At 37.7% G+C, this 27,803-nt stretch overlaps 1 protein-coding gene across 4 annotated transcripts in view; it reads left to right on the top strand.

Moving 5' to 3' along the window:
• KIF16B (kinesin family member 16B) overlaps positions 1 to 27,803 on the top strand; it is a 142,503-nt gene that overhangs the window by 59,709 nt on the left and 54,991 nt on the right. For all 4 annotated transcript variants that reach the window (XM_034060515.1, XM_034060514.1, XM_034060516.1 and 1 more), the window contains 7 exons: positions 6,626 to 6,745; positions 7,591 to 7,642; positions 8,901 to 9,038; positions 14,345 to 14,427; positions 14,623 to 14,711; positions 22,503 to 22,556; positions 24,455 to 25,810. In XM_034060515.1, coding sequence (XP_033916406.1) covers positions 6,626 to 6,745; positions 7,591 to 7,642; positions 8,901 to 9,038; positions 14,345 to 14,427; positions 14,623 to 14,711; positions 22,503 to 22,556; positions 24,455 to 25,810 — 1,892 coding nt within the window. The remainder of the gene's footprint in view (positions 1 to 6,625; positions 6,746 to 7,590; positions 7,643 to 8,900; positions 9,039 to 14,344; positions 14,428 to 14,622; positions 14,712 to 22,502; positions 22,557 to 24,454; positions 25,811 to 27,803) is intronic.

Genomic DNA, 27,803 nt, shown 5'->3' with positions numbered 1-27,803 from the left:
ATTTATGTCTGTTGTCTGTGGCTGTTTCTAGAGGTAGCTGGTCCTGGTTTGCTCAGTATGTGCTAGATCTGGTTCTATCCATCAATGATCCCTGCTAGAAACAGCTGTAGGACTGGTTCTCATCTCTGTGGATGCTAGTGAAGCATTTGACTCTTTAGACACATAGGAAACTGTTTCCTTATTTAGAGGATGTGATGGAAGCAGTGGTACTGGGAGGAGAGGGATGTTAGTAGTGGAGGGTTTTTTTTGGGGAGATGGTATTTGAGCTCATCTATGGGCTTGATCATGTTGGATGATATCTTTAAGTGTGATAAATGTTGAAGTTTGCTGATATTAAAGTAGCGAGCTATAATTTGTCTAGCAGAGCATCTGACAGAGGACAGGATCACTCTGAGGTTTAGAATGATAGAACGGAACGATCAGATAGATGCTTCATGCTGTAAGTGGAAAATTCGGGTACCATTGTACATGGTGCTGGCAAAATTGCATATCCACTGGAAACATGGTATGTAACTCATCAAGGTAAAGGAAGGTGACTTTGAGAGAGGATGCATTAAACGCCAGGGAATGACGAGCCTCGTCATATGAAAGGAGGTGCTTGGAGTCTGGTCTGGTGAAACCTTAGTAAGAGAATCTGACTGCTGTCAGTAACTGCATCAATGAATAAATGCTGGAGAAGAACAGTGATTGTTTCAGCTGAGTGTCAATGGTGATGCAAAATACATGAGTACGAACTGACTGTTAGTAAGTTCAGACCATATATTTGAGAAAAGCCCACATTATATAAAGGATGAGAACCTGAGTATAATCTATAAAGTGACTTATTATGATATTTGGGAACTGCACCTGGTAACATAGGAGGTCACTTTCAGGTCTTTCCCCTCAGGTAAGAGAAACAGTGCTAGTGTTTAAGCAGAGGTGAAATTCCTGAAATTCTGCTTAAACTGCAGAACTAATCAAATAAGCTCTCTGGTGTTGTGTAGAGCTTGCTGGCAACTTTACTGTACTTTTACTATGCTCTCCTCTTAATATTGTGAGTACAACTTCAATAGTTGGCTGTGTTGTCTTTATAAATACAATAATGAGCATGCAATGCAATTGAAAATTTGGAGGGGGGTCCATTTGTTTAAGTAGCACTTTTCTTTCAGAAGAATTATATCTAGAATTATTCAGATAATTTCTGTAAATAGAAACTGAAGTCTGTCTGCAGTGTATTCTTCTTCAATCCTGCTATTTTTAATCCATTAAAAACCTCTCCAAACATTAGGGTTCTGCCACCCAAATAACAGGAATAAGCTTTGAATGGAAATTAATAGAATTATTTGTTTGGATAAGGGAAAAATAATATAGAGATGGAACTGGGCCATGGTCTACAGCTGTTTTGTATAAGGGTGGTCATCTTGTTGCATAGTCATTCACAAGGCTGGTTTTGTCAGAGTTTGTACGACTTCTGACTTGGTAACAGGTTGCTGTTTTGCAGGCCTTTGCTCAGACGTTGAAGAACACGCAATAGAAATGCTTCAGAGGTTTTGAAGCAGACTTGAGGCCTCAGCAATTACACGAGTCTGCAGAATTGTGTGGGAGTTGAAGTTCAGGACTGCAGTTAGAGAGTCATTTACATGAAGGACACTTATTGTTTACCAGTGCCATATGGAATTTAATACTTTCGCAAACAGCGTTTTCAAAGCTTCCATAAGAAGGGAATTGCATGCTAGAAGATCATCTGCCTCATCTAAGTAGGAAAAATATTTGCTTGTTTAAAAACAAAAAGAGCAGGAAGTGATGAGAACCAGTATTTTTTCATTTGCACTGAAAGCTTTCATGTTTCACAGGGGTATTTTATTAATGTAGATAAACGCATCAATGTACCACAGTATGGAGATTGATAGAGGAATAATAAAAGCATCACATATCCCAATGTTGTATTTTGAGAATCTTGCAACTCTAAAGATATATTAGACTTGTGTGGAAGGCACAGATGGTGCATACAATAATAAGATAATATTTTGTTGATCTGAGTTCCCAATTATTGGATAATTTAGTTAGGGTGTCAAAGCAATTCATTGTATCAAAAAAGCAGTAAATGTGAATAAGAAATGTTTTCTTATGTTGATTTTTGTGCAAAGTATCTAAAGAACTCATTGCTTTAAGAATTTTTGAAGTATTAGGATCAAAAGAGAATGAGAATTTGTATTGATACCATTGATTTCTAAGGTATATTTACTGATAATGTGCATTTAGACAATAGGAAATGTGGGTTGAAATCAAACTTCAAACATTCTTGTCCTTTGTGACCTTGTTAAAGGAAAAGTTACACTGGCCCTTTAGGCAAAGTATGGTTTATATAACAGTACTCAATTCCGAAATATTTAAACAGGGCAAATGGATAGGAATCCTTTCCCAGAAGCCTTACCATGATTTCTGTGTCTGTGGTTCTTAGATGCCCTGTGCCTTTCTCTTCAAATACCTCCTTTCCTTTTCTCACTATTTCTCTAGCTCATTTCTTGTATCTGTGTGTATTATTGATGTCTGCAGTGTCCTTCAGTTTAACAAGGGGTTGGTTTTTGGTTTTGAAATCCTGCTGCATCATTTTCTCCTCCCTTGTAAATATGCAAGGAAGCACTGCATATTTGGGAATTCTCCCTTTCAGGTTTTATATGCATTCATCAGGGGCCTCCCATGCAGTTACGACTTTTTCTCTCTTTTGAAAGGGTTAACTCTGGAAGCTCAAGCAGTGTAGCCCTCTTAGAGCACATGTGCATGAACTGGGTTTGCCTGGTGTAGGTGTATCTTTTTTGTTGTAATTCAGTAGCAGTATGGAATATTTATTTCTGCAGGTGTAAAATATTTGTTTCCAGTGATTTAACGGGAATATAAAGTGTACTGAATACATAACTGGAGGAGAGCCGATTAAGAATTAGTAACTTCCCTCGTGTACAGTTTACATCTACTTATTTTATAGAGAGCCTAATGTTAATGCCAGGCTACTGGGTATCTTAAGACATTTTTGTGAACTCAGAATAGAATAGCTTATTTCCAATGAAATCAAATGCACCCAAATTATCTGTTACTGTAAGAATCTGGTCTAGTATAGTCTGGTTAAATAGTAATAAAAAAGTCTTTTGCCATTGAGCATTTTTACCCATAATTTCTTTAATTACATGTTATTTGCATAATTTAACTGTAGACATCTGAACATTGCGCTAGCTAAGTAAATTGTCATGTTTTACTGAAAGACTCTGCACAGTGTATTCTCAGCACTGTGTGCCAGCAGCTAACTGTTCGGTGTTTAAATAAAAGTTGAGGTTTTGCACTGGAAAGTGTACTAGAAATGAAACTGCTATAAGAGGTTCTGTTACTGAAATGGCAGTGTACTAATTACATGTACTCTTTAATACTTGCTGAAGCAGTAACAGCATGAGTGTCACTCTGTTTGTAGATTGGTCAAGGAATATTAGCAATGCCTTTGGGCATGTTTTCTTTTTAATTCTATGTCCCATTAGCTAAAAAAGTAAACTCATGTGGTTCCTTTTTTGTGCATGCATTTAAGAAAATACTGTTAAAGAAAACCCATGTATCTTAGAGGTGTTCTTTATCAAGGACAGTTACATACGATGATTAACTCTACAGCCTAAATAAGTACTTTAAACAAAGATTTTGTTCTTAAACTACCAGAACATATCTTAAGTGTGAGCTACTGCGAAATCAGTTAATATAGCAAATCATTATCAGTGCAAAAGGGTTGAGATTTCACAATAGGTTTTATATCTGTCACAGAAGTGCTAATGAATTTACTGTGTCAGCATATTTCTGGCTGCTGAATCAGATCTAAATTCAAAGAGACAATCATTTGGATGCATGATATAATCCCCTTATTTTAACTTTGACTCAAGGAAGTGTTTTCTTGTGTATTGACTCAATTATTTTCTGAGTCAATGAAAATGAGTTTTTAAATGAGTCCATTTGATGCAGTAACTACTTAAGAAGAAACCCTTTTTGTCCTACTCATGCCATAGACATTTGTATTAACCAGAGTGCTCCCGTGTGGATAGTACTTCACTGGCTTTATTTTCCACAGCTCATGAATGTATCTTAAATACTGTGGGAGTCAGTGTACACTTTTCTGTTCAAGGGTAATTCAAGCAAAGATGTGTGTGGTACATTCAGCTTGCTTCAACTGTACCTTGAGGATTTCATAAATTTCCTGAATTAATATTTTTAATAGGGACAGTGACCTTTCCTGCTCTTGTCATTTGACTTTTGGATTCAGTGCTCCTTAAAATTGTGTTGCACAAGTGAAAGTGACTCAAAGGATGGAATAAACCTAATCATTTTGCTGCCTTATAAAAGCTAATAGACCTTCATTTCCAAAGAGGTCTGTCCTTCCTTGGAAACATCCTTCCTATGCTCTCTAGGAAGAAAGAGGGACAATTTCCCTACTTATTTCTGTCCTTTTTCTTCTTCCACTGTGGGATAACGGAGTAATAAAGATTTGTTATTGATGAGGTTTGTGTGGTTTCAGTTTTGGGCAAAAGGGCACATTTTGGCATTTGGAGGCATCCTTGCAGGAGCTTTTGATTAAGATTCAAAATTTTTAGTGAATTGTATCTGAAGATAAAAGCTAAATTACAGCAAGGATTAAAGACAAAAATATTACACTTAATTGCAGCTACTGTCCACTGCATTTATTATAATGCTCTCTTCAACAGCATGCATTCTGTATGTGAACGATAGTCATTTACAAATACAGGTTTAGAAACTCCATTAGTTCATGTTCTTTGATTTTACATCTGCAACACATCTATTGTAAATCACAGTTATACTTGCTTTATTTCTGAATATAGCAAAAAAGGTGTTAATGTTAAAAGGCTGGAAAGTGGAAAAAACAGTTTCTTTCTTTAGTCTCAATACTTTGTGAGAGAATTTTCTTACCCCATGATAATTTCTTTGCCTCCTGGGATGTCTGTTTTTCCCTCAGCCAGGGATGCTGGCAAATGCTTTGTTATACTGGGGAAAAATGTTCAGCTTTTAATAATTCATCGGTTCCATTGGGCCAGAGGTGCCAGTGGTTCTTTAAATGGCCACCAGTGTTTGAAGTCTTCAACCTCATCATATGGGAACATTATAAATTATGTAAGATAGTATGTGCTATTCAATAAATATTTAAAATTATAGGTATTTTTTACTAAAATTATCACTTGAACAATGATTTAAGCTGTATTCTTTTGTTTTATGCGGTGACAGTTCTGTAATATCAAGGAACAGCTGGGTGCAGTTTGAATGTCAGAGGGTGGCAGGGCAACATGAATCACAGCTTCTTGCTTTCTTTTGGAAGGCTGGAGAACTTGAATTCATCCATGACCAAAGTAGGGTTTCCCATTTTTATTTTGGAGTGTCGTCATTGTGTATGTTGTGTCATCTCCCTTGCTTAGGTGTATCCGTATGTAAAACTTTTTCAGATCAGTGTTGACAGTGTTTTCTGTGTAGGGAATGAGGTTACATCTGCTTTCATCCCTCATTTGCAAGTTGCTGTACTTGGGAAAACACATATAACAATCTATCTGTTGTATTCTTTTTGCAAACAGTGTAGTGTCTTGGTTGGCTCCGGAGATAGGGGTATTGATGACTTGGAGAAGGAGTAGTCATTGGCTGTCAGAAAACTTGTTTTCCATTTTATTAGCACCAAGAAAGAAGTGTGCATCTTTGTAATACAGAGCAGTGATACATCCTGGTGTTGCCTCTCCTTCCTGGGTTGTCAGTCTTCCTTGACTCCTAAAGGCTTAGGTGTTTTACATAGAAAAACACATTCAATTTGAAAGGTGGTGTGTGTACCCATTCACAGTCTCTGTTGCTGTTATCTTCCAGGCCTAGAAGCACATATGATTTTGTTTCAATTTGAGAAATAAACTTTATACATACTAACACTAATTTTGAAGCTATAATTGATTTGTTATTTATGACATAAGCTGTCTGATTCATCAGATGATGTTTTATCCAGGGTTGAAGTCTCCCACCTGTAGTTCTGCTAAATGATGCTTCTAAAGCATCATGACTATACAATGTGGCCCAAAGGAATTTTGTAGAATTGAAATTATGTGCTGCAGGTAGTTCTTACTTTTATTTGCTATTGTCAATGCTTCCTTTACATTGGATGATGTCTTTATTGTTTGGGCTTACCAAATTTCTGATGTCAGGGGTTTACTGTGCAAGGTCCAGTTTATATAAAGGACTGCCAAAGAGTTTTCAGTTTTCTATTCCTTAGCTGTACTGAATTCTGAGGAGTTTTAAATTCTCCTTACCGTTATGCGAGGTGGTACGTAGTTTGCTTTTAGACAACATTGCTTTGTTATGCTCTTGATTGATCTTCCTTATCTGGTATAATTCAGCTGTTTGCCTGGTTTGTTTCAAATAACTCTTTCACAGATGCCCTCAACAGCAAGCTTGGAATGCTAAATGGAATTACGAAAGTCACATTGAAAATTAGGAGAAAAAAAAATCTGTGCCCTTTTTTTTTTGGGGGGGGGATGATATTTCAGAGAATGATTTACATTAAATGTGGTCTAGAAAAAGAAGGAAGATTGCTACTTCTTGCATATCCTAATAAATAGTTTTTTGTCCTTTACAGGAACAAACCTTGGCTCTGAGGAAAGAAGGGATAGGTGTTGTGTTAGATTCTGAACTGCCTCATCTAATTGGCATTGATGATGATCTTCTCAGTACTGGTATCATCTTATACCACTTGAAGGTAAATACATACCTCTATTTCAATAGCCTTTATATGCTTTGTGATTTTGTTCAGTAGACAAATTGTAATGTTAATTTTCTATCTAAAACTAGTTTCTCCACTATAGTTAGAAAAGCTCATTATGTTTCTTTGCTAAGTGAGAAAACTGATTCAGTTAAAACGTCTCTTAATTTACTTGTTTAGGTTTATTCTTAGGGTCAACTGGTTATCCAGACGTGGATGTTTAGTATTTGTGCACATCATAGAATCCCAAGGGTTGGAAGGGACCTTGAGAGGTCATTTAGTCCAACCCCCCTGCAAGAGCAGGATAACCTAGAGTACATCACAAAGGAACTTGTCCAGGCGGGCCTTGAATATCTCCAATGTAGGAGACTCCACAACCCCTCTGGGCAACCTGTTCCAGTGCTCTGTCACTCTCACAGTAAAGAAGTTCTTCCTGATGTTAACGTGGAACCTCCTAAGCTCCAGTTTACACCCATTGCCCCTTGTCCTATCACTGGATATCACTGAAAAAAACCTAGCTCCGTCATCCTGACACCCACCCTTTACATATTTGTAAACATTCATCTTGTTACAAAGCTTGACTTGAAATCCAAATCTAGTTTAATTGCCTCAAAAGCACAGAGGTGGTTCCACACAGGATAGGTGAAACTTGAATTCGCTAATAATAATACTGTATAGTAACAACTGTGAGAAGTTCTAAAAACACTGCCTATTTTTTTTCATGTATGTGTAAACATGTATTTTGTTCAGGTTACTCTGAGAAAGAGGAAGGATAAATTACATCTGTCTTGGGGCAGAAGGGAGATTTAACTGAAAATACTGTGTGTTTCTCTCTTAATTAGGAGGGCCAAACACACGTAGGCAGAGAAGATGCTATGACCGAACAGGATATTGGTATGGAATTTGGCATTTTTTAACGTTTTTTCTTCAGTTGTTTTTCCTTCTCCTAACATCCCAATATGTGAACAAAGCATCATGTTTTTTTTCCTTTTTCAGTTGTCTCTGTGTTCTTGAGTATTTTAACGTTTAGAAAATTTGAGAGATGAATTATGTGGGATTTGCTTCAAAGAGCATGATTTCTCTAACAGCTTGTGGGCTTAAAATTTATGTATATTCATAAACTTGTTACTAATTTATTTCTTGCTTCTCTTGAAATAGCATCCTGTAAACACAGCATCCTTTTTCATGCAGCACCTGTCACAATTACTGCATAGTCATTCTCTTAACCTTTGTATGATGACAGGATTGTTGTAATGTTATATTGTTATACCTAAAGCAGTCCTTGGACTTGAGAGCTGAGTTGAAGAAAATTCTGGAAGTTGGTAAAATGTAGATAGGCTGCTTCTACTGATAATCTCATTCAGTTCTTATGAAAGCAACCAACTGCCAGACCTGGACTGCCCTGTCACATGTTGCTTGGGAGCAGTTTCCTTAAATAAACTGCATCCTTTTAATTCTCAGGTGACAGACTGGGAGTCAGGTAACTTAGTTTGGTAAATTTGGTTTGGTAAAAAAGTGTGATATATTTCTGTGGTCAAGAGATGCTTGAATTAAAATTTCTATATAGATTCCATTAAAGTAGCAAACTTGCATTGCTCTGTGTTATTAAACAATGCAGGTAGAGATAGTCATACCTTAGTTTGAAGAAGAAATAGAAAGTAGCAGAACTGGTTGATAAAAGGGCTGAATGTCATAAAACCTGAGAACCTTACTTTATGCATTCTTGCTAGTCTGCAAGTGTGTATTATGTCCTGTTTTTTCAGATTGAAGCATGATTTCTTTTAAGCTCAAGAAGCTGTCATTATTACCCAGTGAAACTGGTCCAAAACCCCTCTCTCTACAAATACATATATTTTACTTTTTTGGTTTTTGTCAGGAGGAAAAAAGCATTTGCTGATCAGGTGCCAAACTTAGAAGGAAAGAACATTTCATCAAAAAACCTAAACCCAACCCTTATTTCCACTACAATAAAACAATAAACGGGGTCAGCTCTTAAGGTGTGCAGGATGTGATGAAGGAAGGAAAAAAACATTGTCCAGATAAAGAGAAAAAATAGTCTGTAGTGTAATGTGTCCTTAATAAATTCATATCAGCAAGGTAATCTTGTTATTTGTTTGGGACTAACTAATTTATTTTATGTCTTTGTGTTTAGTTCTTCATGGCCTTGATTTGGAAAGTGAGCATTGCATCTTTGAAAATCTTGATGGTACTGTGAATCTGATACCACTGAATGGGGCGCAGTGTTCTGTGAATGGTATTCAGATTACAGAGGCCACACACCTAAACCAAGGTATTGCTTAGTATAATGTCATTTCTGATTTTCTCTCTGGCAGCAGCACAAAAAAAATCTGTGTGTATATAAAGGGGTTATTGTTTATTTAATTTTAATTCCATGTCTTCTCAACTACAGCCCAAAGGCATGAGGAGAGCCACAGAGTTTGACCTGTCAGAGAATTGCCATGCGGTGAAGAGTTCTTGACTAATTTAAGCCACTTCATAATCTTGAGCATGATTTAATGGTTACCCTTTGATTTCGTTCAACGTTTATACATAAGGTGAACTCCATGCCAGGTTGCTCAGGTTGCTGCACTATTAAGTAAAAGAATATTGGTCTCTGTAGGACTAAAATAATATTAGAGACACTCCTGCGCCTCCCTTGAGCTTCAGACCTGTCGTACTTAGCACTCTGTTGCCAAATCCTTTTGTACAGCAGGAGATTGAGCTGGAGTATCTGTTCACTGCAGCTGTAGGGACATGACAGAAAGGGGAAGGCTAACTGTTATGGAGGAAGTTTGGAGAATTAGAATTTTAATATAAAAGCTTTAAAGTCTGGAAATGAAAAAGCTGCTGGGAACAAAGATGTATTGTGTTGGCTTGGAAGGGACTGGCTGACAAGTAATCCGGTAAGTGCTACAGCAGAAGGCAGGGATATTTTATCTTCCAGGAGCACCCAGGATATCTTCCCATTTAGCAATGAGCTGAAGACCTGTTCAGGAGTGAGGCTGTGAAAACAATCTCACTTTATGTTCCCTAAAAGAAGCTTTCAGGGTAAGCAATTCTACAGAAGGAAGACTGCAGTGTTGAGCAAGAGAAGTCTTGAATCTTTTCTGAACTCAAAGAAGTGCTTCAAAACTCTGCTTTCAGAAGGGAAGGGGTTTTGTTGTAGAGAGCAGACACTGATTTTGTAAAGTATCTTATTTCTTCATGCAGAGCAAAAAGCATATGCACTCATTTTTGTTGCAGATATTGGGCAGAGAGGGGAGAAAGCCAGCTCCATTCCCTTTGTCTTATGTTTGAGTAAATCCCACTGATAACTTATTAGCAATAGAAACATTGACATTAATAGCAAATAACACTGTAAACAATAAAACCGAGTTGCAATGACTCATCTTTGCTTTTCATTGCATTTCAAAGGCACTAGAAGCTCGGTGTGCCTCAGAAGAAAGCAGGAGTTTGGATTCAGTTTCCCTCTTCCAGACATATGTAACAACTTGATTTTTGTACTGTGAAGAGCAGAAACATGATTTTTTTCTTTTTCTCATGAATTTCTGTCTAAAGAAATTTGCGACTCAAGGGTAAAGGGTTGCTCAGAGTAACTCCATTGTGAAAAACAGCTGCATGAGCTGTCCTGTAGACCGTGCACCCAGACTGAGACTGAGAGCGAGGTGGCAGCTCGGACATCAGAAGGGCAAAACTGATGAAATAACCAGTTTAACGACTTGTGCCTGATCCATGTATCCTAAGTTTGTGCTAGCATTTAGTCTCACAGCAGGAAGTGCCAGCCTCCTTGAATGTCTGCTTTAGGTAATGCTGATTAACTGCTGATATATTTAAATGTTTCCGTTCATCATTAATAACTGTTCATTTGAAAATGTATGGAGTTTTTAGACTGTCATGGAGTTTACAAAAAAAAAAGAGGCATAGTAATTAATTACCACTTCCTTGTACAGATTGCTGCCAGCATTTGTGAATACTGCCTAATGGGGCCTTTTTGTGTGAATGTGACTTACTACAGTATTTTTTTTTATTCTTAAGAACATGTGGTAGAAAAACACACCAAGCTGTGTGGTTCAGTTGATACACTGGAGGGGAGGAATGCCATCCACAGGGACCTTGACACACTTGTGAGGTGGGCTGATGCCAAACTTATGAAGTTAAACCATGATAAGAGAAAGGTCCTACACCTGGGTCAGAGCAATCCCAGGCACAGCTACAGGTTGGGCAGAGAAGAGATTCAGAGCAGCCCTGCAGAGAAGGACTTGGGGGTGTTGGTCGATGAGAAAATGAACATGAGCCAGCTTCAGTGTGTGCTTACAGCACAGAAAGCAACCGTATCCTGGGCTGCATCAAAAGGAGCGTGACCAGCAGATCAAAGGAGGTGATCCTGCCCCTCTACTCTGCTCTCGTGAGACCTCACCTGGAGCATTGTGTGCAGTTCTGGTGTCCTCAACATAAAAAGGACATGGAACTGTTGGAACAAGTCCAGAGGAGGCCACGAGGATGATCAGGGGACTGGAGCACCTCCTGTATGTAGACAGGCTGAGAAAGTTGGGGTTATTCAGCCTGGAGAAGAGAAGGCTGCGTGGAGACCTCATAGCAGCCTTCCAGTATCTGAAGGGGGCCTACAGGGATGCTGGGGAGGGACTATTCATTAGGGACTGTAGTGACAGGACAAGGGGTAACAGGTTCAAACTTAAACAGGGGAGGTTTAGATTGGATCTAAGGACGAAATTCTTTACTGTAAGGGTGGTGAGGTACTGGAATGGGTTGCCCAGGGAGGTTGTGAATGCTCCATCCCTGGTGATGTTCAAGGCCAGGTTGGCCAGAGCCTTGGGTGACATGGTTTAGTGTGAGGTGTTCCTGCCCATGGCAGGGGTGTTGGAACTAGATGATCTTGAGGTCCTTTCCAGCCTTAACTATTCTGTGATTCTATGTGGTAGGACTTCTAGAGGTAACTGGATTAACGTTCACAATTAGTGTCTGTCCTTTATCTTAAATATATCTTCACTTTAAATCAAGTCTTCAGCTTTTTAGGACAGAATGCCAACACTTCAGTATTTAATATAACATCCCAGTGCTTGGTTTTTATAGCTTGTTAATAAAAGAAAACAAAAAACCTTTTTCTTAAACATAGAAGTGACTTTTAGAAGTTGGTGAGATCTTGTTTATCGATATGGTTGTTTGCATAGTTCCAAAATATTGTTCTGTGTAGGCAAGATGCTTGATAACTTTCAGCAGGCATTCATATATATATATATATATATATATATATATGCATGCCTTTTTGTATATATAATTTTTCCCCTTTGCTCTCTGGTCATTTATGTGTTGGAGCCAGCCAGTTACATTGTGAGATCAGAGCTCCATAAATTATTAAGTTAGATGTAAGGAAGTTCTTTACTGTTAGGGTGGTGAGGTACTGGAATGGGTTGCCCAGAGATTATGTGAGTGCTCCATCCCTGACAGTGTTCAAGGCCAGGTTGCCCAGAGCCTTGGGCAACATGGTTTAGTGTGAGGTGTCCCTGCCCATGGCAGGGGGGTTGGAACTAGATGATCTTAAGGTTCTTTCCAACCCAAACTGTTCTATGATCTATTATAAAGTCCTTCTTTGCTTAGCTTTTGTTGCTCTAGGTGCTATCTGTATTTGACAAACCTTTATTCTTTGCCATTTAACATTCAAGGAGGATAAGAATTGCTGCTTACAGTAAATAAATGAAAAGCAAACCTCATAACAAATCCAGTTATGTTTCCATGACAATATTTACCCTGCACTTCACACCCTTGCATTCTGATGGAGAGCTGCATTGCACAACAGTGGCCAGTTGAACCTGGTGCTTAGGAAATAATGACTGCAGGGTTTCATCCAGATTTTTCCTGAAAGAGGCTTTGATGCTGATGCTTATTTAAGCTCTGCTAAGTGGGAATTAAGATTGGAGAGGTTTTTGTAATGATAGAATAATACCAAAATGTTCATAGCACTAAAAGAGAAACCCTAGGAGTTGTTCGTATGATCTGTCACTGGGATTTGACTCTCATGTCCTTGCTGTTAAGCCTCTCTCCTGTTTTCTTTTAAATTCATGTAGTTAGGGACACACACATATATATATATATATATAACTGTATTCAATCTGAAATGTTAGGTAATTAATTAAGTTCCTTCCACCTAGTAAAGTGGTAAAAATGTTTACAATTATATTTTTGATCTTCATTTGAAAGTAATTGAAGGAATTTCATAGAAACCCTCACTGTCGCAAAAATCCTCCTGCAGGCAGTCATCAAGGATAAATGCTTGGGACAACTGTGAGCATATGAAGCAGTGGCAGGCTAAAAACAGCTTTAGCCCTTTCGCCACAGCAGTCATGGCTATCAGGGTCCCTTTTAGTATGCTCACATGAAAAATAAACCCAGCGCACTTGAAGGAAAGGTCATCACATGAATTAGAGGTCATATCAAAATGACTTTGTAATACAAGCCTACATACAGGTTTATGAAAGGTTATTCTTTTTAAGATTAGGCTGTTTGTGTGGTCCAGAGTTGATGAGTTGTGTATCAAGAAGTGATGTCACAACTTTAGGGCTTTTGCTGTTTACTTGCCAAGACTGAATGACCTTATTTAAGTTGATAAGCCTAATCAAGCTAATTTTAAAGAGGAACATTTCTTATTAAGGACAGCATTTCATTCTCAGATGGTAAGAATTTGTTTATAGTGAGCAAGTGTTCTGAAGTGCAGTTTTTTTCATACTGTGAGTGTAATGGAGACCTTTTTCTTCTTAGAAATGCCTCATACTGACTGACAAATAAATGCTTGATTCTGTAGTTGCTAACTTGGAAGAATTTAATGTTATGTGGCAATAGTGAGACATCACTGACAGTATACTTCTTAGTAGGAAAGTATTAATTTTGGTGCCATTGTCTTTAAAATATGAGAAGAATTGCCCAGAATCTCATTGTTTATGACCTATACCTTAACTGATAAATACAATAATGCATGTGCACTGAGCAATATGAATTATTCAAGGTTCTTCTCTCAGAAAACAGCTATTGGGTATAAAAGTCTAATCCCATTTTGAGTGATAATAAAACTTCAGTGTTGTTCTGCATAGAGAAGGAAAAGGTGAGCGTACAAATTATGGAGATCTGGAGCTTTTAGTGGAGGTGGATTCAAACCTGACTGTGATAAGTAGTGGATGGACAAGTTTGTTCTTAGTCATATTTGTGGACATTCCTGTTGCATCCGATACCTACCAATGGCTTCCAAAGTAGCACCGTTGAAGAGTGCATAGCTCAAACTGGGGCAACTGCTTCCTCTACCTATATTTATTCTTTAACTGAACTGCAAGAACATGCTAGACCTTTGTGTGTGTAAACATACATGGTTTGTTTCATTTTTTTAAGTAGGAAAAGGAAGGAATAAATTATATAGTTCGGTTGGCATAACTGTGGCCATGCATCATCATACACTTGAATTGCCAAAATGCATTTACATTTTGTTCTTGCTTAATGGAAGTCTTTGCTTATATAATCTGTCTGAAAAATTACAAGACATTTTCAGGTACAGAATGTTGTCAGTGAATGCTGTTTATTTTTCCATATTAGGTGCTGTAATATTACTTGGAAGAACCAATATGTTTCGCTTTAACCACCCCAAAGAAGCTGCTAAGCTAAGGGAGAAAAGAAAGGTGAGGTTAAATCAGCATTTGGTAAATTCAAATCCTTTCACAGTTTTCTTGCTCATATAGACATTCCTTGATTATTGTAGAATATGTTTTATTATTTGCTTCACATTCTTTAGTTAATATTTCACCAAAAGAGATGAAGAGTTTGTAAGCACATCAGTGTTTGTCTAATACGTTTATTTTATGGTCTGTTGTTAGAGTGGACTGCTGTCTTCCTTCAGCTTGTCTATGACAGATCTTTCAAAATCCTGTGAGAACCTGTCAGCAGTTATGCTTTATAATCCAGGGTGAGTATATTCCCAAATGTGGTTGTTAAAATTCCAGCTATTCTTCATTTTATTGTTTTGTTCCAGATGTCAGTAATAGACAACATTTTGTTCTCAGGTTATGCTTGTTAAATAATGGGCTCCTGAATGAAGCCAGAGTTTTTCAGAAACGTTACCTGAGTTAGTCCATGCTAGAAAATGGGGTGAAGGGGCACTGACAGACAGCTGTAGTAGCTGGAGCCCAGGAGACAACATTTGCACTGTAGCAAGGCAGTTCAGCACAGTAATACCATGGCAAATTTTACATTTACACTTTCTTCAGAATTAAATATTTTTTCCATAGAAAAATGCATTTTAAACTGAAAATTAAGATTTTTTTTTGAGTTTGTGTAATCATAGAATCATAGAATAGTCAGGGTTGGAAAGGACCTTAACATCATCTAGTTCCAACCAAATACAAGCATAAAAAGGCTGGGAAATTTATGTCTTATGTTCTCACTTATATACCTCCTAGTATGTGGCCAAGTTAGTGTGTGCAAAACAGTTTCATTCTAGTTACAATGACATAGACTCTGCTTATTGAGAGAGGCTGTTTTTAATATTTTTACCAGTGTTCTTGAAAGTGATTTACAGAGAATTGATGGTGCTTTGTTCTAATTTTTTGTTTTCAATAGCTAGTGCCTGTGTTTTCAATTGAGTATGAGATGAGGCACTTTAACCACCTATGGGCTTTTGAAAAATTGGCTGTAAATTGAATTATAGCCTTGGATAGTGCAGCTTTATTCCCATATTTTATTGTGGAGTTGCTCTTTATCCATTAGAATTTAGGAAGATTGCACAAGCAATAACTTCAAGTTAAACAATGTTTTAAATATGGTGAATGTGTAATAACACTGCTGCAAATGTGACTGTTACTCTTTTGCTACTGATCCAGCTACAGACATCTCAAGATGGTGAGCTAGTTGCTGATAAATTACATTTGTTTTCAGAGAGAGATGAAAGAGCAAAAAATTATTTATGTATTTTTCTATTTCTTTAGCTTTTCAAATAGTTCTGTCTAAAAAGTTTATAGTGACAGTTTTTAGTATTATATTTTCTGCTGTTCCTTGCTGTTGTTTGTTACCTCTGGTTATTGATCAGCTACCGTGGGCTTTTCCTTGACTAACAATGTTACTGTGTTACAATCCTGTTATAAATAATTGCGTTATACTGCACAGGATAGACTTAGACTTTGCAGTCCGCATAGAGTAGGACAGATTGTTACAGAATTGCCTCACTTCTGGTCCTTCAGAATTGCAGCACAATATAATTGCATGGGCAAGGCCCGGTTGAAAGTGGGTTTAAGAATGATTTCCCTGTCCAAGGAGTTCTTACTCTTCAGATAATGCCAAATTATATCTTATAGAGAAGGACTTTCCCCATAACATTTATCTGGGGAAAAAAAGAGAGTCTGGAGAGTTGCTTGATTGTCTCTGATGGGATAGAGTGCAGCAAATTCTACTTTGTCACTGATAAGTGTAGTGGACGGTAGCTTCTTTTCCCCTTATCAGTTCTTCAGACATCCTTGCCTTACTTTCCTGGAAATTGAACAGTATGAATAATAAAATGAAATTATCATAGTGTGCAGCATTTTTTAGAAATGCTGCCATTTTTCCTATCTGACACTTCTTGTGACTTTTATTTTCTATTCTTGGGTGTGATTATGAGAGCATGATTGCTGTTGAAATTGAGGATCAGATTAGGAGAAATCCTCTTCATATTCCTGAACACTTCATGCCTGTGTTTTATTAGACTGTAAACTACAAGCAGAGGGTTAATTATTGATATTTTCCTGCTAGCCTGCATTCAATTAATCTTTGTGAACTGGCTTGCAGGAATAGATGCTTTGTCCTGCATAATTTGTAAACACAAGAAAGGATTATGCTTAAGACTCACATTAAAGCAGGAATGTAGGTCTGCATGACTGTCACTTGTTTGTGATCAATAAATCCGAGGTTGATCCATAGATGCTTTACCGATCGCGCTGCATACGTTTTCCTAAATGAGGAAGCTCATGGCTTGTAGCATAGAATCTTTTGGGTTGGAAAGAACCTTTAAAGGTCATCTAGTCCAAGCCCCCTGCAATGAGCAGAGACAGCCTCAACTACATCAGATAGCTCAGAGCCTTGTCCCTGTCTCTCTTACAGGCCCCTTTTAGGTATTGGAAGGCTGCTCTAAGATCTCCCTGGCGCCTTCTCTTTTCCGGGCTGAAAAAACCCAAATCTCTCAGCCTGTCTTCATAGGAGAGGTGCTCCAGTTCTCTGAGCATCTTTGTAGCTCTCCTCTGGACTTGCTCCAATGCGTCTATGTCCTTATGATGGGGGCCCCAGAGCTGCACAGTACTGCAAGTAGGGTCTCACAAGAGCAGAGTAGAGGGGTAGAATCACCTTCCTTGACTTGCTGTCACACTTCTTTTGATGTGCTATGTTAAGCTTCTCATCAACCAATAACCCCAGCTTTTCATCCACCAATACACCCAAGTCCTTCTAGGTGAGGGGATGCTCTCAAGTCCTTCATCCCCAGCCTGCATTGATACGAGGGGTTGCCCTGACCAAGGTGCAGGACTTTGCACTTGGCCTTGTTGAACCTCATGAGGTTCATATGGTCCCATTTGTCAAGCTTGTCCAGGTCCCTCTGGATGGCATCCTGTCCTGCAGGTATGTCAACCGCACTGCTCAGCTTGGTGTCATCTGTAAATTCGCTGAGGGTGCACTTGGTTCCATTTTCTGTGTCATTGATGAAGATATTAAGCAGTACTGTTCCCAGTGGTTGCATATTCAAAATCTAAACCTTTACCCCTATCTTCAGAGGTTTTAACTATGTTTAAAACAGTAGCTGCCATACCTAATAATACACATTGCCCTTGCAGTGCAGAGGCAGATGTCATCCTTAGAGCAATGATTTACTCAAGCCAAACCAAACCCAACCAAACCCCCAAACACCAGAAACCACAAAACAAACCCCAACAAACGTCAAATATGACTTTTTTACTGCTTTTGCAATTGCTGCAAAGAGAAGATAGGCTCTGCTGTTTGCACTGCAGTTACACTGAGCCCAGATCTTACAAATCAGTAGAAAAAAGCATCTTCCATAATTGATGCATCTTTAGGGCTAGCAATTTGGCAACAGCAGCTTTTCAGCTTGCATTTTAGTTAACCCTTTTACATTTATGTTAACGCTAATACTGTTTTCTGTCCATCTCCTCCTTTGTGACAGCACAGGGGGTTTCTGATCATATGGTGAGCTTGTCCAAAATGGATAATTCTGCAGAAAGTGTTACTTTAAGGAGAGCAAGTGGCTGGAGTCAATGTAAATTAAAGAAATTAATGTGTTTTCAATACAGTAGACTGCAAGCATATAGGCTTTAGTAATAATTCAAAGCCAATGGCATTGTATTCATAAAGTTAGATGGCTTGCAGAAAGCTTGAGCTCTGTACTTCCAGCTAGGAATGCTGCTGAGCAAGCCCAGTGCTACAGTGGTAGTTCTTCTGAGTGGTGATTGTGCTCAGGCCGGGTAGAACATTCAGTAAATCTGATGTCTGGCTATTAAAGGCAGGATAATTGTAACCAAGGTGTTAGATGTGGGTGAGCATCTTGCTTTCTGGAGAGGTGCAGATGGAAAAGAATATCCTGTAGTAAATTTGGGTTGTATTTTTCTTTTAGCCATGAACAATGCAGGACGTGGTCCTTTGGTATGATATTTTATTGCTATAGATTGCAGTATCTGTGCTGTCATGGTTTCTCATAACGTAAGGTTGTACAGCCCACCAGCAGTGTAGATCTAGATTCTGTTGCTGGCTCTCTAGGGATTTTTTGTGCAGCTTCTGCAGCTGACTATCCTTCTGCCTGTTGTTGATTTAACTCTTTCAAGACTACCTTTTCCTCCAGTTTCAGTATTGATAACCTAAAGACCCATACCTGAATTTGCAATTTCTGTAGGTTGCAATAAGCAGCTTGAAAGATCTAACGTCTTTAGCAGTCAGTGGTAGAAAAGCCTGTGGGGTATTACTTGCAGTTCTTTTGAAAGAAGACAAATGATGGATCTTGCTTACTACATCTGTCTTTCCCATATGAAAATCAGTGTTACCTTTAATAGCGTTTTCAGATGGGTGGCCTTTGTGTGTGAATTTCGTGGTGTGGGTGTGTGTGGTTTTTGTTTGGCTGTTGATTTCCCATCTGTGGAGATAGTTGCATAAATTTTTGGCTTAACATGCAAAATTCTTTGTTTTGCTTGTTCCCAGTCTTTGTCTTTAATCTGGTGTCATGCAACGCTGCTTCAGATAATAAGCTTTGGATAAAATAGAATTTTGCGCATAGATTTATGCTGAAGATTTAATTTGTGGACCTTTTGTAAACTACATTATATTATAACTCTAAAACCACTCATGAGAAACCTTGGTTTTGTCATGGATTTAGCATAGGGGTTTTGTTTTGTTTTTTTTAATTAATGTCATAAATTGTGCTGCTGAATGGCATTGTAACATCTTTGTATTCCTGCCAGTACTCAGTCTTTCCTAACAGATGTAGTACCAGATCGCACATTTGTGCTGTGTAAATTAAGCTACTGTAGTACTGTGCTGGTAGAAGTGACTTTCTCTGCAGCTTATCTACACTGCTCTTATCACTAGATATGCCAGGTTTTCCAGGAAAATGGTGTCTATTTAATTCAACACTGATCAGATTAAGTTCCTTTGTGGTAGATCTACAAAAGAAGAAAGAGTGGATTCTAGTCTTTAGTATCTCTGTGTTTCTTTCTTTTTAATTTCAAGCTTATACTTTTGTCTATTCACAGTAGTGCTCACATTAATAAAAGGAGTAGAGGTTATGTTAATAAGATTTTTATTACAGATAGACTAAACTGGAAAACATAAGTCTTGCATCTGTGCATTGTAAAACTGGCAGTGATTTGCTATAGCTGGTGATTTCTTTGGTGATGCTGAGATTTATTTTTTTTTTGCCTGGCTTCTTAACCCTGAATTTTCTCCTGTTGTCAAAGAACCTTGAGCCCATAACCAGTTTGAAGCAGATATTGCAGAGGTACTGGTCTCAAAAGTAGAGAATTCCTAAATACATTGAGAAAATAGGCAGCCAACTAAAGATGACAGGCATTATTCTTAGCCCTGGTGAAATAAAGGCAGCAGTATGAGTGCTTTAGAGAACAGAGATACTGTGAATATCCTCATGGTAGCAGAGGCTTCAGTGGAGCTCAGACCTCCTTAGGCACCACTGAATTTACATGACAGCAAAACACATGGCTGCACTAGCCTTTCTCTTTATAGGAGTATTAGCTTGTATAAAATGCATTAAATGTGCATTTTAAAATAACTAGCTAGTGTTTGGAAGCTGTTGCTTGGATTGTTGCTGATGATCCATATTTGGCTATGTGAAGTAGCCATTTTCACTGAAGAAAGGACCAGTTTTTCATAGTTTATTCCTTTTTCTTGAACAACCTTTTGAGCACGGCCAAGATTAATTTCGGTGTCAGGTGAACGTGATTGTCATGATACCACTGTTTAAGGTATTACAGACATTTCCTTAAAGAGAAAAACAGAGTTTTCACCAGTGACCTGTTTTTTGTGTCACTGATTGCTGTGATGGCTCCTTCTTCTTGTATCAGATCTCAAGCCAAAAGCTCATTACCATTTTTATGCTTATACAAAATATGCTTGCCAAATTATGTGTTTTATAGGACAGTCAAAATATCAGAAGAGTTTTGCTCTGGGTTTTGCACATTATGCTAACCAGTCTGAAACGTTTTACTTCATTCAGGGTTAACCAACCATGGGAATACTTGTAAATCATCTTTGCCAACTGTGTAAGCAAAGATGATCTACATCTGACAGTGCCCAATGGACATCTGCATTTCCACAGAACAGAGCTATATTCCCCATGGTCTCTATTATTTTGGACAGAAGTAATGATGAATATAGTGGCATTTGTCAGCCAAGACCTAGGTAAAAGTGATAATGAACAGCTTTGAATTCCAGAGGCAGACCACAGCCAAAGAGAGAGCTTTTGAGGTATAGCTCATAAAAAGAGAGTGAGGGGAGAACCAGAGCTCTTAGTAACCATTGAATTAAGCTTCTGCTTTCTGGAGTTCCTTTAAGATTGCTTTTTGTTCTCTTTCAACACTGTGGATTTTGCATTGTTGCTGCAAAAATTGTGATCATATTAGAAATAGAAAGTTGTTGCCATGTCTTCTTGTGCTGTAATGTTGAGACCTTTCCTAGCCATCGTCCTAATGCAAATGTGAAAGGACTCTTGGTGAAACACTTACATGGAAACTCGGCCTATCTGGAGTTGTGTATAAAAGGTCTACGTTTCCTTATCTCTTAGGAATTGTAGAAAGCTTTTTTTTTTTCTTCATGAATTTGTGAGAAATAGGCAAAAGTGTAATCTGTTAAACCTAGCCTTCAGAATCGCAGCGGTTATAAAGATGCTTCCTGAGCATGTAGGAATCAAAGTTCATTTAAATTGCTTTAGAAGTGTGAGATGATCGGTGTATTTTTTGCATGTTTCCGAGGGCAGTTCCTTTTTGTTATATGCATGTGTATGATTTTAGAAAGAAATACTAAAAAGACCTTATTTTCAAAAAACCTGTCTACATAATTGTGACCATGACAACTTCAGCTGCAGTTCATCATACTTGAGGTTAACTTGTGGTGCAGTCTTGCATTTTTTCAGTGTGTGTATGGCCTATCTCACTAACCTGCAAACCCCTGCAGCTGTAGGAGGCCTGAAATACGTAGTTCTTTATATATTTCGTTGAATATTTCGGTCCATATACAGGTTCTGTGTGCTTTTTCAATCTGTATTTTGAAACACTTCCATAAAAAGACTCCATAAATATTTCAAGGGAAGTTAAAGGAAGAGAGAGACTTCTGTACAACTGTAATAAGCTGATATTAAACATGACATAAAATACTCTCCCATAATTATTCAGAACCTTATCAAACTAAATACATTAAAATCTCCAATTAGATAAATGGTTTGAACTGTGTTCTGTGCTTGAATATTGCACTTTGTAGGAAGGTTGCCCTGATTACATCATGGTGATGTTTGGGTCGTTTTCTTGGGAGGAAAAGGAAGAACAACTACAAGCATGCCCTAGCATGCTTCTATACCTATTTCCCTTCTCAGAAGTGGCCAAGTTAATAAACCATAGGATGATGAGCATCGGTTTAACCATTACTGGCATTTCAAACGCATGTTTAGAAAGAGTAATTATTGAAATTTTACTTGTGGGTTATAATGTGATGAATGTTCTATGGAACTAATGAATTTAACTGCTAATAATACAAACTGTTGTTGACTTTCAAATATTCTGTCCTGCTAATATGTTCTTTCTACCAATTCCTTTCTTAATTGATTGCTCTGTTTCCCCCTGCCTCCAATGGCAGTCTTTTCCCTGTAAAAGGACCGATCTGTCTAAGGTAGAGAAATTCAATTTCTATGTATTGATTGCTATGCCTGCATGTAGTTAACTTGCAGAGGCTATGCTAATCATTCATCTGTCTTGTTTAACTTTTTAAATATTTCCCTCTGCCCCCAGAAATTCATTTACTTTTTGTTTCTACTTGTGTCAGCATGATACCTAATTTGTAACCCTAATGAAGGAGGTATTTTTTGTTCTTGTGGAAAGTAGTTTTATATAACTTTTGATTTGTACCACTGTTACAAACAGACACTGAAATGCTTCAGATCTTCCTATTTTGGGAGATGTTCAGGAAATAATAGCCTTTTAACTGTGTTCTTTGTTTGTTTTTAAATCAGGCTGGAATTTGAGAGACAACAACGGGAGGAGCTTGAAAAATTAGAAAGTAAAAGGTAACATTATTCTCTGTGGTCTTTCTTTCTGCGTGTATGGATGTATACACATTATAAACTCATTTATATCATTAATCTGGGGCACAGTGTTACTCAGCAAGCAAAAGATATCAATAATTCTATTTTGTTTTGTCATCTATGAAGATTTTGGTTTTATTTTCTTGAACTGTCCATTCTTAACTGATTAGTGAAAGATAGCCAGATGTGACCTTCAGCAAATAAAATACCAAACATAAAGGTATGAGGAGGATGGAATATACAAGTGTAATATATTAGTCTTGCTCTTAATTTTGATGGTGTTATTTTAAAGGATAGAATCATAGAATGGTTTGGGTTGGAAAGAACCTGAAGATCATAAAATCATAGAATAGTTAGGGTAGGAAAGCACCTTAAGATCATCTCGTTCCAACCCTCTGCCATGGGTATGAGCACCTCACACACGGACAGGTTGCTCAAGGTCCTGTGCACCTTGAACACTTCCAGGGATGGGACATTCACAGCCTCTTTGGACAACCTATTCCAGAGCCTCACCACTCTCACAGTAAAACATTTCTTCCTTGTATCTAAGCTACATCTCCCCTGTTTAAGCTTGAACCTGTTGCCCCTTGTCCTATCCCTGCAGTCTCTGATGAAGAGTTCCTCTCAGGATGGCAAATTACATTCTTTGTTCATATCTTTTTCTATGGTTTAGTTGCCTTTGGTTTGAGTCTTGATAGGAAAAGTTCATGTTATAAACTCTGCTTCTTTTAAATAAAATCATGGTGCTGGTATGGGTATACCAGTCACACTCATCAGAATGTTATTTTGAAATCAGTTTGAAGTACAAAGAAGGTATTGTTGTCCGCAGGCAGACTGAGCTGACTGTTCTGGCTCATCATGCCTGCTAAGGTTTCAAAAGTAATAGCTCTCACCTTATTGCAGATTGCAGCATTGATTAGATTCATAACCTGAAAGACTTTCTGCCATCTCCGCTGTAGACTGCTCCATTTTGAAAGAGCTTTTATATACTTGGACTAAGTTAAGTAAACTCAAAAAAAACCCTGAAAATCTGAAGCATTAGAAGATATTATTCAGAAAATGGTGCAACAGAATCACTGATGTTTATCCTCTTTGTTATATTTATAGGACATGAATTCAGATTGTGCTGAAGTTGTTTTGCTTGTGCTTTAATTCATTTGACTTTAACTTCAAACAAGACAAGCGACTGGCTTGCAGGTTGTCTCTACATGTATTCAGGCGATTCTATGACGGGGATAATAGTGACCTTCAAGTCTCAGTCTATCCTCATTTAGAATGCACTAGAACCTTTTAAAGAGAAATTGCACAGGGGATCATAGTTTGTCTTAAAGTAATTTGTCGCTCAAATACATCTGTTCCTAATCTTGTAATTCTGTTTATCAATAATTCAGTTGGGTTCATCTAAAGCAGCAATGTTGTTTTAATTTATCTGTTGGCTTGAATTTGGTGAGGCAAATTTCTGATCAAGTCATTTTATGCAAGTTTGTTTGTATGAGACTGTATTTATATATAAAAATACATATTTTTCCTCTTCACTGTATGCACGGACATGTTCTATGAATATTTTTATTGGGTTTGACAGAATTAATAGAGTCTTATTTTCTACTAATGTTAGTGCTATATAACATGTCTTCCTTTAACTTCATATATCCAGAACATTTAATGTTGAAATACACTGAGTCTCTTTACCATTTGTCTCATGCATTGAGTTACTTCCAGGCAGTGTAAGATCTTAACCTGCAGCAAAAGAAAACTATTAAAAAAGCATTATGTATACTGCAAAGTCCTTATCCAAACCTTTTTAACTTCTTAGAGTTATATTGTCTTTTTGGGGAAAAAAAAGAAAGTTTGAAGTATTGCGTGTAATTGTTTTACTGTAGGAAGCAAATAGAAGAGATGGAAGAAAAACAAAGATCTGATAAAGCAGAACTTGTAAGAATGCAGCAAGAAGTCGAATCACAACGTAAAGAGACAGAAATAGTACAGCTGCAGATTCGAAAGCAGGAGGAGAGTCTGAAACGGAGAAGTGTTCACATAGAGAGCAGGTTAAAGGATTTGCTGGCTGAAAAAGAAAAATTTGAAGAAGAGAGATTACGGGAACAACAGGAGATAGAGCTTCAAAAGAAAAAACAGCAGGAAGAAATTTTTGCCCGGGTCAAGGAGGAGTTGCAGCGACTACAAGAACTTAATCATAATGAAAAAGCAGAGAAAATGCAGATTTTCCGTGAACTAGAAAGACTTAAAAAGGAAAAGGATGAACAATATATTAAACTGGAATCAGAAAAAAAGAGACTTGAAGAACAAGAAAGGGAGCAGGTGATGCTGGTGGCTCATCTAGAAGAACAGCTTCGAGAAAAGCAGGTCATGATAGAGCTCTTGAAAAGAGGGGATGTACAAAGAGTTGAAGAAGAGCAAAGAGATCTTGAAGATATTAGAGAATCTCTTTTGAAAGTTAAGGAGGCCCGATCTGAAGGTGATGAAAAATGTGAAGAGTTAGAAAAAGCCCAGCATGATTTTGTAGAGTTTAAAAGGAAACAACTGGAACAGTTGTCTATTTTAGAGAAAGATCTAGTTGAACAAATGGATCACCTAGAAAAGGAAATAGCAGATGAAAAAAGAGCTCTGGAACACTTAAAATTTGCATACGAAGACCATTTAAATCTCATGAGAGATGATGAAAATTTTGTGGACGCTGTACTCAAGGCTGAAGAAGTTGAAAAGATAAAGACAGCGCAATACAGGCTCCAATCCAAAGTGCGCCAGCTTGAGTACCTGAAGAGTAGTCATTTGCCAGCTCTGCTGGAAGAAAAACAAAGAGCTTCTGAAGTCCTTGATAGAGGCTTGTTAGGGTTAGATAATACTCTCTATCAAATAGAGAAAGAAATAGAAGAAAAAGAAGAGCGGCTTGCCCAGTATAGAGCTAGCACAAATCAACTGCAGCAGCTTCAAGAAACCTTTGAATTTACAGCCAACATAGCTCGTCAGGAAGAAAAGGTACGGAAAAAGGAAAAAGAAATCCTTGAATCAAGGGAAAAGCAGCAGAGAGAGGCACTGGAGCAAGCTGTTGCCAAGTTAGAAAGGAGGCACTCTGCTTTGCAACGTCGTTCGACAATAGACTTTGAAATCGAAGAGCAGAAACAGAAGCTTGCCACCTTGAACAATAGCTGCAGTGAGCAGGCAGGTCTGCAGGCTAGTCTAGAAGCTGAGCAGAAAGCCCTTGAACAAGATCGGGAACGGTGAGTGCTGTGGTGGCTTCTGTTTGTTAGAACCTATCCACTAAAAGTGAATCAATGTATACCTTAGGTATTGAGAGAGTGACTTGTTCTTTGTTCCAGTATTTGAGTTTCTTGATGAGTTTCAAGTAGTTTACTCAGAATGGAGGCTTTGTATTGCTTCTTAAAGGATTCTTGCTCGCTCTTTAATTCCTGTTGTGTTCAGATACTTATCCCATCCTCAGCAGTATAGTATTTGCATTAGCCATCACAGTATTTAAATGGTTTTACCTATTGAGAAGGGACTGCCAACCTTATGTTCTGCCCTGAAGGATGTTTATCTCTTAAAATATTGATGTACTACATTTTGTTTCTTTATCAGTAGCAAGCTAGATGTTTGTTCGAGATTTGCAGACTGATAGTTATTACAGTAGATTGCCAACTGTCTCAGCTGATGGTATACTCACCATTTCTCTTATTCAAAGTAAACAGGTGTTTTATTTTTTGCTGTTAGTTTCAGAGCTGAATAAATAGAGTAACCATCCTACATCCATGTAAAATTTGATGGTGGTTTTTAAACTTATTGGAATATTATAAATAGCCTTTAATACAGCCCTGTGTGGCGACAAACCCTTTTAAGTACAAAAACAATATAATCAGTTATACACATATCTGGTAACATAACCTTCAGCCTATGTATAGAGGGCTCAGAGAAAAGTGATTCAGGTAAGGAAGGAGCTTCCTATGAGGAAGAAGAGATCTTTTGTTTTAATTTTAGCCTGAACAAAAATCCACTGGGATCAATACATTCAATCCATGCAGCATGGAAAAAGGGCATAATTGCCACTTTTAAATGTGTTATCTGGTTTGCTAATACTAGAGCTTTGAAACCTGTGATTATTGATGAAACAATGAAGTGTTTTTTTTTCTTGAGGTAGCATTTGTCACTTGCTTTTTTAATATTCCAGTAATTATCTGACTCTTCTTTCGTGAGCCCTTCAAACAGATGCTTCATTAGAAAAAGGACCTAAAAAAAGAAACTTGCCTATAGCCAAATTGAAGAGCTCTTCTGTATCCTTTTAAACCATTGTCAGAATAGCTCCTTTCTATACCCTGTGTAGAGGTCACTTTTTCCTAGCTACATTGTGTGGATTTTAGTTAAGCATTTTCAATAGTGTTTCATCATTTTGTTGTGGATATTGCCATTATTTTTCAAAATTGCCTTGAACATAAACACCTCGTTTTCTGCTCTGAGCATCTCACTTGACTGAAGTCAGCTGTAAACAACTGGAGTTTCCACAAAAAGAGCCCTCACAAGATTGCTGCCTTGTGTGATAAGTAAAAAAATACATTGTCAACTGGAGGACTGAGGTTTAGAAAAGATACCAAGGAAGTGAAAAGGTCTCTTTTTCTTTTCCTTTTGATTTTTTTTTCTTGTTTACTTGAAAGCCCTCTTGCACAAACTGAATAAAACTTTGAAGTCTTTCAGTCAATTGCCCAGGGGCCTGGAAAATTCAGTTCAGAATGTTTTTACGAATGTTGAGGCACAAGAAAATCTTCAGATACATGATAGTATGTTAAACATTTCAGACTGCTTATCACTGTTCTGTTTGAATTTACACTTCACAGTACACAATGTCTTTGGTGCTATAGTAAGCGTATGAATTTTGTATGTTTCTTATTGTTTATCTGGATACCATTATGGGATGATGTGCTCTCGTTCAGAACAGTGTTAGCTCTCTGAAAAGGTTTAAATGCAATACTGATTTGAAATGCTTGATTACTGTAAGTCCATCATAACTGGATAAAAAGGGTTTTTTTATGGTTTAAATACTATGTTAGATCAAATTCTTTCACCTTCAGGAATGACCCCCAAAATGAGAATTTGAAGTTAACTTATAGTGGAATAATGCATATATGTTTTGTCTCTAATGGCAGAGGTTTGGGGCAATAGAATTAACATAAAGCAACTTTAAAGTCTTTGAAACAACGGGATGTATCACTCACAAGTGGCAAG

The sequence above is a fragment of the Melopsittacus undulatus genome, chromosome 3, assembly GCF_012275295.1.
Source record: "Melopsittacus undulatus isolate bMelUnd1 chromosome 3, bMelUnd1.mat.Z, whole genome shotgun sequence".
NCBI classification, from domain to species: domain Eukaryota; kingdom Metazoa; phylum Chordata; class Aves; order Psittaciformes; family Psittaculidae; genus Melopsittacus; species Melopsittacus undulatus.
Note: the sequence above shows the minus strand (reverse complement) of the source record. Positions and strands in the feature narration are given on the sequence as shown.